Raw genomic sequence first — 17,627 nt, 5'->3', positions numbered from 1 at the left:
TGTTGAGCCTGGGGTTAGGGTTAAGGTTGAGGCTGGGGTTAGGGTTAGTGTTGAGGCTGGGGTTAGGGTTGAGCCTGGGGTTAGTGTTGAGCCTGGGGTTAGGGTTAGTGTTGGCTGGGGTTAGGGTTAGTGTTGAGGCTGGGGTTAGGGTTGAGGCTGGGGTTAGGGTTGAGGCTGGGGTTAGGGTTGAGGCTGGGGTTAGAGTTGAGCCTGGGGTTAGTGTTGAGCCTGGGGTTAGGGTTAGGGTTGAGCCTGGGGTTAGGGTTAGTGTTGAGGCTGGGGTTAGGGTTAGTGTTGAGGCTGGGGTTAGGGTTAGGGTTGAGCCTGGGGTTAGAATTGAGCCTGGCGTTAGAATTGAGCCTGGGGTTAGGGTTAGGGTTAGTGTTGAGGCTGGGGTTAGGGTTGAGGCTGGGGTTAGGGTTAGTGTTGAGTCTGGGGTTAGTGTTGAGCCTGGGGTTAGTGTTGAGCCTGGGGTTAGAATTGAGCCTGGGGTTAGAATTGAGCCTGGGGTTAGGGTTTAGGGTTGAGGCTGGGGTTAGTGTTGAGCCTGGGGTTAGGGTTAGTGTTGAGGCTGGGTTTAGGGTTTAGGCTGGGGTTAGGGTTGAGCCTGGGGTTAGAATTGAGCCTGGTGTTAGGGTTAGTGATGAGCCTGGGGTTAGTGTTGAGCCTGGGGTTAGTGTTAGTGTTGAGCCTGGGGTTAGGGTTGAGCCTGGGGTTAGAATTGAGCCTGGGGTTAGAATTGAGCCTGGGGTTAGGGTTAGTGTTGAGGCTGGGGTTAGGGTTGAGGCTGGGGTTAGGGTTAGTGTTGAGCCTGGGGTTAGGGTTAGGGTTGAGCCTGGGGTTAGGGTTCAGCCTGGGGTTAGGGTTGAGCCTGGGGTTAGTGTTGAGGCTGGGGTTAGGGTTGAGCCTGGGGTTAGAATTGAGCCTGTTGTTAGGGTTAGTGTTGAGCCTGGGGTTAGTGTTGAGCCTTGGGCTAGTGTTGAGCCAGGGGTTAGTGTTGAGCCTGGGGTTAGGGTTGAGCCTGGGGTTAGAATTGAGCCTGGGGTTAGGGTTAGTGTTGAGCCTGGGGTTAGGGTTAGTGTTGAGCCTGGGGTTAGGGTTGAGCCTGGGGTTAGAATTGAGCCTGGGGTTAGGGTTAGGGTTGAGCCTGGGGTTAGGGTTGAGCCTGGGGTTAGGGTTGAGCCTGGGGTTTGAATTGAGCCTGGGGTTAGGGTTAGGGTTGAGGCTGGGGTTAGGGTTAAGGCTGGGGTTAGTGTTGAGGCTTTGGTGAGTGTTGAGGCTGGGGTGAGTGTTGAGGCTGGGTTGAGTGTTGAGGCTGGGGTGAGTGTTGAGAATGGGGTTAGAATTGAGCATGGGGTTAGGGTTGAGGCTGGGGTTAGGGTTAGTGTTGAGCCTGGGGTTAGTGTTGAGGCTGGGGTTAGGGCTAGTGTTGAGGCTGGGGTTAGTGTTGAGGCTGGGGTTAGGGTTAGTGTTGAGCCTGGGGTGAGTGTTGAGCCTGAGATTATTGTTGAGCCTGGGGTTAGTGTTGAGCCTGGGGTTAGTGTTGAGGTTGAGGCTGGGATTAGTGTTGAGGCTGGGATTAGTGTTGAGCCTGGGGTTAGTGTTGAGCCTGGGGTTAGTGTTGATCCTGGGGTTAGTGTTGAGCCTGGGGTTAGGGTTGAGGCTGGGGTTAGGGTTGAGGCTGGGGATAGGGTTGTGGCTGGGGTTAGGGTTGAGCCTGGGGTTAGTGTTGAGGCTGGGGTTGGGGTTAGTGTTGAGGCTGGGGTTAGTGTTGAGGCTGGGGTTAGTGTTGAGGTTGGGGTTAGTGTTGAGGTTGGGGTTAGTGTTGAGGTTGGGGTTAGTGTTGAGGTTGGGGTTAGTGTTGAGGCTGGGGTTAGGGTTAGTGTTGAGCCTGGGGTTAGGGTTAGTGTTGAGGCTGGGATTAGTGTTGAGGCTGGGATTAGTGTTGAGGCTGGGATTAGTGTTGAGGCTGGGGTTGGGGTTAGTGTTGAGGCTGGGGTTAGTGTTGAGGCTGGGGTTAGTGTTGAGGTTGGGGTTAGTGTTGAGGTTGGGGTTAGTGTTGAGGCTGGGGTTAGGGTTAGTGTTGAGCCTGGGGTTAGGTTTGAGCCTGGGGTTAGGGTTGAGACAGGGGTTGGGGTTAGTGTTAGTGTTAGGGTTAGTGTTAGTGCTGGGGTTAGTGTTGGGGTTAGGGTTAGTGTTAGTGCTGGGGTTAGTGTTAGTGCTGGGGTTAGTGTTAGTGCTGGGGTTAGTGTTAGTGCTGGGGTTAGGGTTAGTGTTAGGGTTAGTGTTGAGGTTAGTGTTAGGGTTAGTGCTGGGGTTAGTGTTAGGGTTAGTGTTAGTGTTAGTGCTGAGGTTAGTGCTGAGGGTTAGGGTTAGTGTTGAGCCTGGGGTGAGTGTTGAGCCTGGGGTTAGTGTTGAGCCTGGGGTTAGTGTTGAGCCTGGGGTTAGTATTGAGCCTGGGGTTAGTGTTGAGGCTGGGGTTAGTGTTGATCCTGGGGTTAGTGTTGAGCCTGGGGTTAGTGTTGAGCCTGGGGTTAGTATTGAGCCTGGGGTTAGTGTTGAGCCTGGGGTGAGTGTTGAGCCTGGGGTTAGTGTTGAGGCTGGGGGTAGTGTTGAGCCTGGGGTTAGTGTTGAGCCTGGGGTTAGTGTTGAGCCTGGGGTTAGGGTTGAGCCTGGGGTTAGTGTTGAGCCTGGGGTTAGTATTGAGCCTGGGGTTAGTGTTGAGCCTGGGGTGAGTGTTGAGCCTGGGGTTAGTGTTGAGGCTGGGGGTAGTGTTGAGCCTGGGGTTAGTGTTGAGCCTGGGGTTAGTGTTGAGCCTGGGGTTAGTGTTGAGCCTGGGGTTAGTGTTGAGCCTGGGGTTAGTGTTGAGCCTGGGGTTAGTGTTGAGCCTGGGTTTAGTGTTGATCCTGGGGTTAGTGTTGAGCCTGGGGTTAGTGTTGAGCCTGGGGTTAGTGTTGAGCCTGGGGTTAGTGTTGAGCCTGGGGTTAGTATTGAGCCTGGGGTTAGTGTTGAGCCTGGGGTGAGTGTTGAGCCTGGGGTTAGTGTTGAGGCTGGGGGTAGTGTTGAGCCTGGGGGTAGTGTTGAGCCTGGGGTTAGTGTTGAGCCTGGGGTTAGTGTTGAGCCTGGGGTTAGTATTGAGCCTGGGGTTAGTGTTGAGCCTGGGGTTAGTGTTGAGCCTGGGGTTAGTGTTGAGCCTGGGTTTAGTGTTGAGCCTGGGGTTAGTGTTGTGGCTGGGGTTAAGGTTGTGGCTGGGGTTAGGGTTGAGCCTGGGGTTAGTGTTGAGCCTGGGGTTAGGGTTAGTGTTTAGTCTGGGGTTAGTTTTGAGCCTGGGGTTAGGGTTAGTGTTGAGGCTGGGATTAGTGTTGAGGCTGGGATTAGTGTTGAGGCTGGGATTAGGGTTGAGGCTGGGATTAGGGTTGAGGCTGGGAATAGTGTTGAGGCTGGGGTTAGTGTTGAGGCTGGGGTTAGTGTTGAGGCTGGGGTTAGTGTTGATGCTGGGGTTAGTGTTGAGCCTGGGGTTAGTGTTGAGCCTGGGGTTAGTGTTGAGCCTGGGATTAGTGTTGAGGTTGGGGTTAGTGTTGAGCCTGGGGTTAGTGTTGAGGTTGGGGTTAGTGTTGGGGTTAGGGTTAGTGTTGAGCCTGGGGTTAGGTTTGAGCCTGGGGTTAGGGTTGAGCCTGGGGTTAGGGTTGAGCCTGGGGTTGGGGTTAGTGTTAGGGTTAGTGTTAGTGCTGGGGTTAGTGTTGGGGTTAGGGTTAGGGTTAGTGTTAGTGCTCGGGTTAGTGCTGGGGTTAGTGTTAGTGCTGGGGTTAGTGTTAGTGCTGGGGTTAGGGTTAGTGTTAGGGTTAGTGTTGAGGTTAGTGTTAGGGTTAGTGCTGGGGTTAGTGTTAGTGCTGGGGTTAGTGTTAGTGCTGGGGTTAGTGTTAGTGCTGGGGTTAGGGTTAGTGTTAGGGTTAGTGTTGAGGTTAGTGTTAGGGTTAGTGCTGAGGTTAGTGTTAGGGTTAGTGTTAGTGTTAGTGCTGAGGTTAGTGCTGAGGGTTAGGGTTAGTGTTGAGGGTTAGCGTTAGGGTTAAGGTTAGTGTTAGGGTTAGTGTTAGGGTTAGTTGAGGCTGGGGTTAGGGTTGAGGCTGGGGTTAGGGTTAGTGTTGAGCCTGTGGTTAGTTTTGAGGCTGGGGTTAGTGTTGAGGCTGGGATTAGTGTTGAGCCTGGGGTTAGGGTTAGTGTTGAGCCTGGGGTTAGGGTTAGTGTTGAGGCTGGGATTAGTGTTGAGGCTGGGATTAGTGTTGACCCTGGGGTTAGTGTTGAGCCTGGGGTTAGTGTTGAGCCTGGGGTTAGGGTTAGTGTTGAGGCTGGAATTAGTGTTGAGGCTGGGATTAGTGTTGAGCCTGGGGTTAGGGTTAGTGTTGAGCCTGGGGTTAGGGTTAGTGTTGAGGCTGGAATTAGTGTTGAGCCTGGGGTTAGTGTTGAGCTTGGGGTTAGTGTTGAGCCTGGGGTTAGGGTTGATGTGTTAGGGTTAGTGTTGACCCTGGGGTTAGTGTTGAAGCTGGGGTTAGGGTTAGTGTTGAGCTTGGGGTTAGTGTTGAGCCTGGGGTTAGTGTTGACCCTGGGGTTAGTGTTGAAGCTGGGGTTAGGGTTAGTGTTGAGGCTGGAATTAGTGTTGAGGCTGGGGTTAGTGTTGAGCCTGGGTTTAGTGTTGAGCCTGGGGTTAGTGTTGAGCCTGGGGTTAGGGGTAGTGTTGAGGCTGGGGTTAGTGTTGAGCCTGGGGTTAGTGTTGAGCCTGGGGTTAGTGTTGAGCCTGGGGTTAGGGTTAGTGTTGAGGCTGGAATTAGTGTTGAGGCTGGGGTTAGTGTTGAGCCTGGGGTTAGTGTTGAGCCTGGGGTTAGTGTAGATCCTGGGGTTAGTGTAGAGCCTGGGGTTAGGGTTGAGGCTGGGGTTAGGGTTGAGGCTGGGGTTAGGGTTGAGGCTGGGGTTAGGGTTGTGGCTGGGGTTAGGGTTAGGGTTGAGCCTGGGGTTAGGGTTAGTGTTGAGTCTGGGGTTAGTGTTGAGCCTGGGGTTAGGGTTAGTGTTGAGGCTGGGATTAGTGTTGAGGCTGGGGTTAGGGTTAGTGTTGAGGCTGGGGTTAGTGTTGAGCCTGGGGTTAGTGTTGAGCCTGGGGTTAGTGTTGAGCCTGGGGTTAGTGTTGAGCCTGGGGTTAGTGTTGAGCCTGGGGTTAGTGTTGAGCCTGGGGTTAGTGTTGAGCCTGGGGTTAGTGTTGAGCCTGGGGTTAGTGTTGAGGTTGGGGTTAGGGTTGAGCTTGGGGTTAGGGTTGAGCTTGGGGTTAGGGTTGAGCTTGGGGTTAGGGTTGAGCCTGGGGTTAGGGTTGAGCTTGGGGTTAGGGTTGAGCCTGGGGTTAGGGTTGAGCTTGGGGTTGGTGTTAGTGTTAGGGTTAGTGTTAGTGCTGGGGTTAGTGTTGGGGTTAGGGTTAGTGTTAGGGTTAGTGTTAGTGCTGGGGTTAGTGTTAGTTTTGGGGTTAGTGTTAGTGCTGGGGTTAGGGTTAGGGTTAGCGTTAGGGTTAGTGTTAGGGTTAGTTGAGGCTGGGGTTAGGGTTGAGGCTGGGGTTAGGGTTAGTGTTGAGCCTGTGGTTAGTGTTGAGGCTGGGGTTAGTGTTGAGGCTGGGATTAGTGTTGAGCCTGGGGTTAGGGTTAGTGTTGAGCCTGGGGTTAGGGTTAGTGTTGAGGCTGGGATTAGTGTTGAGGCTGGGATTAGTGTTGATGCTGGGGTTAGGGTTAGTGTTGAGCCTGGGGTTAGTGTTGAGCCTGGGGTTAGTGTTGAGCCTGGGGTTAGTGTTGAGCCTGGGGTTAGTGTTGAGCCTGGGGTTAGTGTTGAGCCTGGGGTTAGTGTTGAGCCTGGGGTTAGGATTGAGGCTGGGGTTAGGGTTGAGCCTGGGGTTAGTGTTGAGGCTGGGGTTAGTGTTGAGGCTGGGGTTAGGGGTAGTGTTGAGGCTAGGGTTAGTGTTGAGCCTGGGGTTAGTGTTGAGCCTGGGGTTAGTGTTGAGCCTGGGGTTAGTGTTGAGCCTGGGGTTAGGGTTAGTGTTGAGGCTGGAATTAGTGTTGAGGCTGGGATTAGTGTTGAGGCTGGGGTTAGTGTTGAGCCTGGGGTTAGGGTTGTGGCTGGGGTTAGGGTTGTGGCTGGGGTTAGGGTTGTGGCTGGGGTTAGGGTTGTGGCTGGGGTTAGGGTTGTGGCTGGGGTTAGGGTTGTGGCTGGGGTTAGGGTTGTGGCTGGGGTTAGGGTTGTGGCTGGGGTTAGGGTTAGGGTTGAGCCTGGGGTTAGGGTTAGTGTTGAGCCTGGGGTTAGTGTTGAGGCTGGGATTAGTGTTGAGGCTAGGATTAGTGTTGAGGCTGGGGTTAGGGTTAGTGTTGAGGCTGGGGTTAGTGTTAAGGCTGGGGTTAGTGTTGAGGCTGGGGTTAGTGTTGAGGCTGGGGTTAGTGTTGAGGCTGGGGTTAGTGTTGAGGCTGGGGTTAGTGTTGAGGCTGGGGTTAGTGTTGAGGCTGGGGTTAGTGTTGAGCCTGGGGTTAGTGTTGAGGTTGGGGTTAGTGTTGAGGTTGGGGTTAGTGTTGAGGTTGGGGTTGAGCTTGGGGTTAGGGTTGAGCTTGGGGTTAGGGTTGAGCCTGGGGTTAGGGTTGAGCCTGGGGTTAGGGTTGACCCTGGTGTTGGGGTTAGTGTTAGTGTTAGGGTTAGTGTTAGTGCTGGGGTTAGTGTTGGGGTTAGGGTTAGTGTTAGTGCTGGGGTTAGTGTTAGTGCTGGGGTTAGTGTTAGTGCTGGGGTTAGTGTTAGTGCTGGGGTTAGTGTTAGTGCTGGGGTTAGTGTTAGTGCTGGGGTTAGTGTTAATGCTGGGGTTAGGGTTAGGGTTAGTGTTAGTGTTAGTGCTGAGGTTAGTGCTGAGGGTTAGGGTTAGCGTTAGCGTTAGTGCTGGGGTTAGTTTTAGGGTTAGTGTTAGTGTTAGGGTTAGTGTTAGGGTTAGTGTTAGTGTTAGGGTTAGTGTTAGTGCTGGGTATAGTGTTAGGGTTGGTGTTAGTGCTGGGGTTAGGGTTAGTGTTAGGGTTAGTGTTAGGGTTAGTGTTGAGGTTAGTGTTAGGGTTAGTGTTAGTGCTGAGGGTTAGTGTTAGGGTTAGCGTTAGGGTTAAGGTTAGTGTTAGGGTTAGTGTTAGGGTTACCGTTAGGGTTAGCGTTAGCGTTAGGGTTAGTGTTAGTGTTAGGGTTAGGGTTGAGGCTGGGGTAAGGGTTAGTGTTGAGCCTGTGGTTAGTGTTGAGGCTGGGATTAGTGTTGAGCCTGGGGTTAGTGTTGAGGCTGGGATTAGTGTTGAGGCTGGGGTTAGGGTTAGTGTTGAGCCTGGGGTTAGTGTTGAGCCTGGGGTTAGTGTTGAGCCTGGGGTTAGTGTTGAGGCTGGGGTTAGGGTTAGTGTTGAGCCTGGGGTTAGTGTTGAGCCTGGGGTTAGTGTTGAGCCTGGGGTTAGTGTTGAGCCTGGGGTTAGTGTTAGTGTTGAGGCTGGGGTTAGTGTTAGTGTTGAGGCTGGGGTTAGTGTTGAGGCTGGGGTTAGTGTTGAGCCTGGGGTTAGTGTTGAGCCTGGGGTTAGTGTTGAGCCTGGGGTTAGTGTTGAGCCTGGGGTTAGTGTTGAGCCTGGGGTTAGTGTTGAGGCTGGGGTTAGGGTTGAGGCTGGGGTTGAGCCTGGGGTTAGGGTTGAGGCTGGAGTTAGGGTTAGGGTTAGTGTTGAGCCTGGGGTTAGTGTTGAGCCTGGGGTTAGTGTTGAGCCTGGGGTTAGTGTTGAGCCTGGGGTTAGTGTTAGTGTTGAGGCTGGGTTAGTGCTGAGGGTTATTGTTAGGGTTAGTGTTAGGGTTAGCGTTAGTGTTAGGGTTAGTGTTAGGTTTAGTGTTAGGGTTATTTTATTTTTATTTCACCTTTATTTAACCAGGTAAGCCAGTTGAGAACAAGTTCTCATTTACAACTGCGACCTGGCCAAGATAAAGCAAAGCAGTGCGATAAAAACAACAACACAGAGTTACATATGGGGTAAAACAAAACATAAAATCAAAAATACAACAGAAAATATATATACAGTGTGTGCAAATGTAGCAAGTTATGGAGGTAAGGCAATAAATAGGCTATAGTGCAAAATAATTACAATTAGTATTAACACTGGAATGATAGATGTGCAAGAGATGATGTGCAAATAGAGATACTGGGGTGCAAATGAGCAAAATAAATAACAATATGGGGATGAGGTATTTGAGTGGGCTAATTTCAGATGGGCTGTGTACAGGTGCAGTGATCGGTAAGCTGCTCTGACAACTGATGCTTAAAATTAGTGAGGGAGATAAGAGTCTCCAGCTTCAGAGATTTTAGTGTTAGGGTTAGTGTTAGGCTTAGTGTTAGGGTTAGTGCTGGGGTTAGTGTTAGTGCTGGGGTTAGGGTTAGTGTTAGGGTTAGTGTTAGTATTAGTGCTGGGGTTAGGGTTAGTGTTAGGGTTAGGGTTAGTGTTAGGGTTAGTGTTGGGGTTAGTGTTAGGGTTAGTAATGGGGTTAGTGTTAGTGCTGGGGTTAGTGTTAGGGTTAGTGCTTAGGTTAGTGTTAGGGTTAGTTTTAGTGCTGAGGTTAGGGTTAGTGTTAGTGCTGAGGTTAGTGTTAGGGTTAGTGCTGGGGTTAGTGTTAGGGTTAGTGTCAGTGCTGGGGTTAGGGTTAGGGTTAGGGTTAGTGTTAGTGCTGGGGTTAGTGTTAGTGCTGGGCTTAGTGTTAGGGTTAGTGTCAGTGCTGGGGTTAGGGTTAGTGTTAGGCTTAGTGTTAGTGCTGGGGTTAGTGTTAGTGCTGGGGTTAGGGTTAGTGTTAGTGTTAGGGTTAGTGTTAGTGCTGGGGTTAGTGTTAGGGTTAGTGTTAGTGCTGGGGTTAGTGTTAGGGTTAGGGTTAGTGTTAGTGCTGGGCTTAGTGTTAGGGTTAGTGTCAGTGCTGGGGTTAGGGTTAGGGTTAGTGTTAGGGTTAGGGTTAGTGCTGGGGTTAGGGTTAGTGTTAGGGTTAGTGTTAGTGTTAGTGTTAGTGCTGGGGTTAGTGTTAGGGTTAGTGTTAGTGCTGGGGTTAGTGTTAAGGTTAGTGTTAGGGTTAGTGCTGGGGTTAGTGTTAGCTTTAGTGTTAGTGCTAGGGTTAGGGTTAGGGTTAGGTTTAGTGTTAGTGCTGGGGTTAGTGTTAGGGTTAGAGTTAGGATTAGTGCTGGTGTTAGTGTTAGGGTTAGTGTTAGTGTTAGTGCTGGGGTTAGGGTTAGTGTTAGGGTTAGTGTTAGGGTTAGTGTTAGGGTTAGTGTTGGGGTTAGTTTTAGTGTTAGTGCTGGGGTTAGTGTTAGGGTTAGTGCCTAGGTTAGTGTTAGGGTTGGTTTTAGTGCTGAGGTTAGGGTTAGTGTTAGTGCTGAGGTTAGTGTTAGGGTTAGTGCTGGGGTTAGTGTTAGGGTTAGTGTCAGTGCTGGGGTTAGGGTTAGTGTTAGGGTTAGTGTTAGTGCTGGGGTTAGTGTTAGTGTTAGTGCTGGGCTTAGTGTTAGGGTTAGTGTCAGTGCTGGGGTTAGGGTTAGTGTTAGGGTTAGTGTTAGTGCTGGTGTTAGTGTTAGTGCTGGGCTTAGTGTTAGGGTTAGTGTCAGTGCTGGGGTTAGGGTTAGTGTTAGGGTTAGTGTTAGTGCTGGGGTTAGTGTTAGTGTTAGTGCTGGGGTTAGGGTTAGTGTTAGTGTTAGGGTTAGTGTTAGTGTTAGTGCTGGGGTTAGTGTTAGTGTTAGTGCTGGGGTTAGGGTTAGTGTTAGTGCTGGGGTTAGGGTTAGTGTTAGGGTTAGTGTCAGTGCTGGGGTTAGGGTTAGGGTTAGTGTTAGTGCTGGGGTTAGTGTTAGTGTTAGTGCTGGGGTCAGGGTTAGTGTTAGTGTTAGTGCTGGGGTTAGTGTTAGTGCTGGGGTTAGTGTTAGTGTTAGTGCTGGGGTTAGGGTTAGTGTTAGTGTTAGTGCTGGGGTTAGTGTTAGTGTTAGTGCTGGGGTTAGTGTTAAGGTTAGTGTTAGGGTTAGTGCTGGGGTTAGTGTTAGCTTTAGTGTTAGTGCTGGGGTTAGGGTTAGTGTTAGGGTTAGGGTTAGTGTTAGTGCTGGGGTTAGGGTTAGGGTTAGAGTTAGGGTTAGTGCTGGTGTTAGTGTTAGGGTTAGTGTTAGTGCTGGGGTTAGGGTTAGTGTTAGGGTTAGTGTTAGGGTTAGTGTTAGTGTTGGGGTTAGTGTTGGGGTTAGTGTTAGGGTTAGTGCTGGGGTTAGTGTTAGTGCTGGGGTTAGTGTTAGGGTTAGTGCTGAGGTTAGGGTTAGTGTTAGTGCTGAGGTTAGTGTTAGGGTTAGTGCTGGGGTTAGTGTTAGTGGTGGGGTTAGTGTTAGGGTTAGTGCTTAGGTTAGTTTTAGGGTTAGTGTTAGTGCTGAGGTTAGTGCTGAGGTTAGTGTTAGGCTTAGTGTTAGTGCTGGGGTTAGTGTTAGTGTTAGTGCTTAGGTTAGTGTTAGGCTTAGTGTTAGTGCTGAGGTTAGTGTTAGGCTTAGTGTTAGTGCTGAGGTTAGTGCTGAGGTTAGGGTTAGGGTTAGTGTTAGTGCTGGGGTTAGTGTTAGTGTTAGTGGTGGGGTTAGTGTTAGGGTTAGTGCTTAGGTTAGTGTTAGGCTTAGTGTTAGTGCTGAGGTTAGTGCTGAGGTTAGGGTTAGGGTTAGTGCTGAGGTTAGTGTTAGGCTTAGTGTTAGTGCTGAGGTTAGTGCTGAGGTTAGGGTTAGGGTTAGTGCTGAGGCTGTAGCAGGCAGAGGCCTTTACTGCACTCCCATCCAGAGCTCTATGAGGCCTTTACTGCACTCCCATCCAGAGCTCTATGAAAGCTTTCTGGAACGTCAAACCTCTTACCACCCTGGATCCATTTACACATATTCTAAGAGGAAGACAGTCATCAGTGGCTGGGGGTTAGCATGTGTCTTTGCTAAAAGCTACAAGGGTGGGAGTGGGGGAATTTTTTAACACAGTGATTTCTCAGTTATAACACATTGCGTCTCCCTCGGTGGCCGACCTGTCAGCATGCGTCCATCAACACTCAACGGTGTACGTGTGTGTGTGTGTGTGTGTGTGTGTGTGTGTGTGTGTGTGCGCAGGTGGCTCTCTGGACGTATACAGGAGGATCCCAGAACATGTGTTGGGCAGGATCTCTGTGGCGGTGAGTGAACGGCCTTTCAGCTCTCAAACCAACTGACCACAACTATTTAAAATTAGACTACAGCTATTTAAAATGAGACTATCATATTCTATAACTGACCACAGCTATTTAAAATGAGACTATCATATTCTATAACTGACCACAGCTATTTAAAATGAGACTATCATATTCTATAACTGACCACAGCTATTTAATATGAGACTATCATATTCTATAACTGACCACAGCTATTTAAAATGAGACTATCATATTCTATAACTGACCACAGCTATTTAAAATGAGACTATCATATTCTATAACTGACCACAGCTATTTAAAATGAGACTATCATATTCTATAACTGACCACAGCTATTTAATATGAGACTGTCATATTCTATAACTGACCACAGCTATTTAAAATGAGACTGTCATATTCTATAACTGACCACAGCTATTTAAAATGAGACTATCATATTCTATAACTGACCACAGCTATTTAAAATGAGACTATCATATTCTATAACTGACCACAGCTATTTAAAATGAGACTATCATATTCTATAACTGACCACAGCTATTTAATATGAGACTGTCATATTCTATAACTGACCACAGCTATTTAAAATGAGACTGTCATATTCTATAACTGACCACAGCTATTTAATATGAGACTATCATATTCTATAACTGACCACAGCTATTTAAAATGAGACTGTCATATTCTATAACTGACCACAGCTATTTAAAATGAGACTGTCATATTCTATAACTGACCACAGCTATTTAAAATGAGACTGTCATATTCTATAACTGATGTCACGAACCGGCTCAAGTTCGTAACAAAAGGGAGACACGTGGAGACAAGGAGTACTCAAAGTATATATTTATTAATTAAAGTAAACTAAATCAAATAACAATGGTGTGTGTAATCAGTAATCAGTAGTGTACGTGAGTGTTTGCATGCATAAATGTAATATGGAAAAGTGTTGAAAAGTGCCAAAGCAAACAACCCAAAAAGGCCTCAAAAATATCACAACCAAGATCAAAGTAACTGCCTGGAGAGAGTCTCCTCAATGACTGTGGAAGAGTTCCATTTATCCTGGGACACACCCGGCCCAGGTGTTTCCCATGTAGCTGACTGACCCTCCCAACTCCGCCCACCGGCATCCTAACAAGGAAACAAGAACAAAGAGAGAATACGGCAGACAGAGTGGGAGGGTCGTCACACCCCCCCATAAGACCGGGGACCAACAAGGACCCCCGGACCAACGTACCAGCCCCTGCGTCCCAAACCGACAAATTGTACATGTTCACACCTCCACTTGCCCCACCCATCATCCTCCCTCTCCAGACCTCAGAAACCTTTACACAGGAAGCAACCTTTAAGAGGAAAGAAGAACACAAGACTAGGGAGGGGACAAACAGGAAACATAGAACATGACAAAATCAAACAATGGTCGGTCACATCAATATTCATGAACAGGGCGCACGTCACCCTGCCCAACCACCTTTCCAAGGTATACAACAGTCGCCTGAGCAAACTCACATTCAGCCAAATTCATCGTGAGGCGACCCGCAGCCAGACGTCCGAACAAGGCCTGAATACGGGACAGATGCTCCTCCCAAGCATCTGCATATATCACTACATCGTCCAGATAAACAGCGCAACCGGCCAGACCAGAGACAACCCTGTTCATAAATCGCTGAAAAGTGGCAGGCGCATTACGCAGTCCGAAACTCATAACCGAATACGAGTACAGACCAAAAGGTGTAATAAAGGCAGAGATTTCACGTGCCCTACTCATCAGTGGCACCTGCCAATACCCCTTTAACAGGTCAAATTTGCTCACAAAGCGTAGCTGCGCCCGACTTGACCAACGCAGTCCTCCATCCGAGGAAGAGGAAATGAATCCGGCCCAGTGACATCGTTTACCTTACGGTAGTCCGTACAAAATCTATTTGTTCCATCCGATTTACTGCCCAAGATACAGGGAGAAGCCCAACTGGAGAAAGAAGGATCTGCTATTTTACTCTCCAGCATGTACCTGACCTCAGCATCCAGACAACGCGAGTTTCTCTGAAGAAACTCTATAGAACCGTTGACGAATGGGGTCAGCATCTCCAATGTCAATATCATGTTCTATTAAGTTTATGCGTGTAGGTGTATCCGAAAACAACCCTGGAAATCTCTGAATCAAACCAACCCTCTCTTTCCGCTCATCAACAGGTAGATGAGTAAGAAGGCTATCTACAATCTCCAGTGTCTCTGAATTTTTCAATCTACCCTGCAGTATGCAATCGTCAGGACCAGAAACATCTTCCTGCTCCTGCACAGACCTAGCATGACCAGAACTCAGGGAATAAACAATATCAGCCAAAAGAACAGCCTTACCGTCCTCTGTAGACTCCCCCTGTTCAGTCTCAGAGGAACGTGCATAATAGGGTTTTAACAAATTTACATGGCACAGTTGGTGTGCTTTCCTCCGTTCTGGAGTGGCAACTAGATAATTTTGCTCAGTGTACTGGCGCACCACTGTATATGAACCTTGAAACTTGGCTTGAAAAGGAGAACCAACAATTGGCAGCAGAGCCAGAACCTGATCACCTGGACTAAAGTGATGAGGCTCAGCTCGCGATCATATATGCTCTTCATCCTGTCCTGTGAAGATGATAGCTCCTCTTTAGCCATTTCACCAGCGGCATACAAGCGTCGCCGAAAATCACCCACATATGATAACAGGGACTGAGGAGGCTCGGGAGACTTCCAGTCATCCTGGAGAACAGATAAAAGCCCACGCACCCGATGTCCAAACACTAGGTCATTTGGGCTAAAACCCGTGCTCTCCTGTGAAACCTCCCTAGCAGCTAGCAGTAACCAAGGCAACCCCTCCTCCCAATCCTTATCCATCTCAGTACAATAAGCTCTCAACAAAGACTTAAGTGTTTGATGGAAACGTTCCAGTGCTCCTTGACTTTGGGCATGATAAGCGCTAGACAAGTTGTGTTTAATATGGAGTTGTTGGAGAACCTGTCCAAAGAGATTAGAGGTGAAATTAGATCCTTGATCACTTTGAATGACCTTAGGGATTCCAAACAGTGAGAGAAACTGAGTCAAAGCTTTTAACACAGCCTTAGTCGTGATAGACCGGAGAGGGTAGGCAACAGGAAACCTAGTGGTCTGACACATCACAGTCAACAAATAATTACTACCCTTTCTAGAACGAGGCAGAGGACCAACACAGTCAATAATCAAATACTCAAAAGGTTTACTGAGTACAGGAATAGGGAACAGTGGTACCGGCTTAATAAGCTTGATTAGGTTTACCAGTTAATTGACAGGTGTGACAAGTTTTGATGAAATCAGAAACATCCCTCTTTAATCTTGGCCAAAAAAATGTCGTAATATGCGATTGTAGGTTTTTCTCACACCCATATGCCCAGCAACGTCGTTGTGAGAAGTTGTCAGCACCAACTCACGAAGCCTAACTGGTACCACAACCTGACTAATCGCCTCCCCCAGAAAACAACTACCATGAGACATCCACTTCCTCATCAGGACCTCCTCTTGGAGAAAATAGCCCTGTGCGACATCTCCCAACTGTTCTACAGGCACAATTTGGTCCCGCAACTCTTCTAATGTAGGGTCAGCCCGTTGCGCCTCGATTAAATCGGAGCGGGATACGGATAACGGGATAACAGGGAAAACAGTAACAGACTTCTTTATGGTATTCTCGTTAGCCAGTTCCGTGACCAAGTCATCAGGGATCATAGAACGCGTCACTGCACACGCAGAAAACACCTCTGGGAAATTCTGCGCACTCTCATCAGGAATCCCTACAATTGAAGGCTTAGTAGAAACCGCTAAAGATGGAAACACGATAGGCCACACACGCTCCCCAGCCAAGTTATTTCCAAGGATCACGTCAACACCCTCAATAGGCAATGAAGGACGCACCCCCACAACAACCTCACCTTTCACCAGTCCACAATCCAACATCAGTTTATGCAATGGAACTGACAGAGTGTTCAAACCTATTCCCCTAATTAGAACACTATTCCCCGAATCAGTCTCCGCAGAGAAGGGTAACACAGATTCCAACACAAATGATTCAGAGGCACCTGTATCTCTTAGGATCTTTACTGGCACTAGGTTCTTACTTCCTACCATAGACACAAAACCCTCCGTAACAAAAAGGTAAATAGTCGGGATCAATATAGCCCTTCACATGGCTCTGAGCATGAGACAATGCGTCAGGAGTGAACTGATGTGGAACAGGCGCTGCTAACGCTATAGGCCTCGATTTACCATAAGCACCTGTACTGAATTTACCCCTAGACCTAAGAATCGGACATTCATTTTTCCAATGACCTAATTCTCGACAGTAGTGACACTCTTGACCAAAGTCAGTTTTACCACGGGTATCAGGCTCAACCCCAGTTGAATGAAACTCTGCCCGGGAACCGAAGTATCTCGGCGAGCGAGGCCCAAATCTCTGCAAACACCCCCACTCACTCCGAATACGGGGTTCTGCAAAAAAATGTGTGTGAGTCAACACATATTCATCTGCCAAAACCGCAGCTTCAGCGACAGTCTTTATTTTTCGTTCGTTAATGTACGTCGCTATACGATCAGGGATTGTGTCCTTAAATTGTTCTAACATAATCAGATCACACAGCCCTTGGAAAGTCATAACTGCAGAGGCGGAACACCAGCGATTGAACTGTGAAGATAATATTCGCGCAAACTCAACATGAGTCTGCTGATCATCCCTTTTTAAAGTTCTAAATCGTTGGCGGTAAGCCTCAGGGACCAATTCATAACTCTGTAACACAGCCGTTTTAACCTTCTCATAACTAACACTGTCTGCTACACTAAGAGCTGAATATGCTTCTTGCGCTTTACCAGTCAGCACACACTGCAACATCAAAGTGCGATCAGAATCAGGCCAACTCCTAGCGTCAGCAACACGCTCAAACAACGAAAAGAATGTCTCCGGGTCCTTTTCATTAAACTGGGGCAACAACCGTAAATTCCCAACAATATCAAATGTGTCTGGATTACGACCAAAAGAGGAACGACCCCTAGGTAACTCTGGGTCACCTTCCCAGAGCAAACTCTCCCCTGAGAGCTTTCCTTCCCTAACCAACTCTAGTCGCTCTTGTTGCAGCTTGATTTTAGCACGCTCCATATCCTGTTTAAATTCCAATTCCCTTTCATATTTTACACGATCATGCTCCATTTTAGCTTGTTCATGCTCCATTTTAGCTTGTTCATGCTCTAGCTGTAACAGAAGCAGTTCCTTCTGCTGTTCAAAAAGAAGACTACTATGACTAACCGATGGAGCGGTCATTGTAACATATCGGGAGACAACGTGTCCTCAGCAGAGGCTGCCCCAGTGGTAACATCCAGAATACCACTCTCCATCAAATTGGCCTTCAATATTAACCTAATAGAATTTTTTTAGAGCGTTTATCACTAATTTCAACCTTGTAGTGTTCAGCAACCTTCAACAGCTGTTCTTTAGTACATAATTCTAACAGTTCTTCTGATGGAAAGCGAATGAACTCGTCTACATTAGACGCCATAATCAGGGAAAAAAAAAAATTAAATATATATATATCATAATAATCTTTCTCAACCCCTCTGCTGAGCACACCAGACACAAGAGAAATACAATCACACCGAGCACCACAGAAAAGAGCTGGGATATGGAGCTTCCCCAAAACCTACAATAACTCAACCCTAGTCTTCGTGCAGATTTGCGGTGGGTAATTACGCACTGTAGCCCGCTGGCAAGGAATTAAACCCCCCAGCACGCTGGTAGATTTCCCCAAGCCACGGATGTGCCCCGAGACAACTGCTCAGTCCACTGACACCACACAAAAATAACAAACATTTAACCATGCCCAACGTATCCCAAAACAAAACACGTCACTAAGCCTATCAGGGGAAAAAAGCTATAGCTCCGGGTAGCAAATGTCACTACCCTACCCAATCTCCCACTGAGGTACACAGCCGATTGTACTCACCTCAGACCGATGTCCCAACAGCGAGTAGAGCAAGAGTTTCCAGGCTGGGCAGGGACTGGAAACTAACCAATGTACTCTCTCCAACGCAGTACAAAACCCAAAGGCAACCAATACTGGCCTATCAAACTCAAACAAACTAACAAAATTTACAAAGAAAAACCCTACAGAATTGGACATTAACTCCACGTTCTCCCAAACACAACCAGTTCAAAATCCCGGACGAACCCCCCACTTGTCACGAACCGGCTCAAGTTCGTAACAAAAGGGAGACACGTGGAGACAAGGAGTACTCAAAGTATATATTTATTAATTAAAGTAAACTAAATCAAATAACAATGGTGTGTGTAATCAGTAATCAGTAGTGTACGTGAGTGTTTGCATGCATAAATGTAATATGGAAAAGTG

The 17,627-nt window shown here is 48.2% G+C and overlaps 1 protein-coding gene across 3 annotated transcripts in view; it reads left to right on the top strand.

The window, feature by feature from the left end:
- The window catches only part of map2k5 (mitogen-activated protein kinase kinase 5), a 122,790-nt gene that overhangs the window by 38,210 nt on the left and 66,953 nt on the right, over window positions 1-17,627 (top strand). For all 3 annotated transcript variants that reach the window (XR_006661810.1, XR_006001715.2, XM_041882876.2), the window contains one exon: window positions 11,150-11,211. Coding sequence is in view for 1 of the 3 variants with exons in the window: in XM_041882876.2 (XP_041738810.1) it covers window positions 11,150-11,211 (62 nt within the window). In the remaining 2 variants the exon portion in view is untranslated. The remainder of the gene's footprint in view (window positions 1-11,149; window positions 11,212-17,627) is intronic.

Source organism: Coregonus clupeaformis, chromosome 15, assembly GCF_020615455.1.
Source record: "Coregonus clupeaformis isolate EN_2021a chromosome 15, ASM2061545v1, whole genome shotgun sequence".
Lineage (NCBI taxonomy): Eukaryota > Metazoa > Chordata > Actinopteri > Salmoniformes > Salmonidae > Coregonus > Coregonus clupeaformis.
The sequence above is the reverse complement of the archived record's forward strand: the minus strand, read 5'-3'. Positions and strand labels throughout refer to the sequence as shown.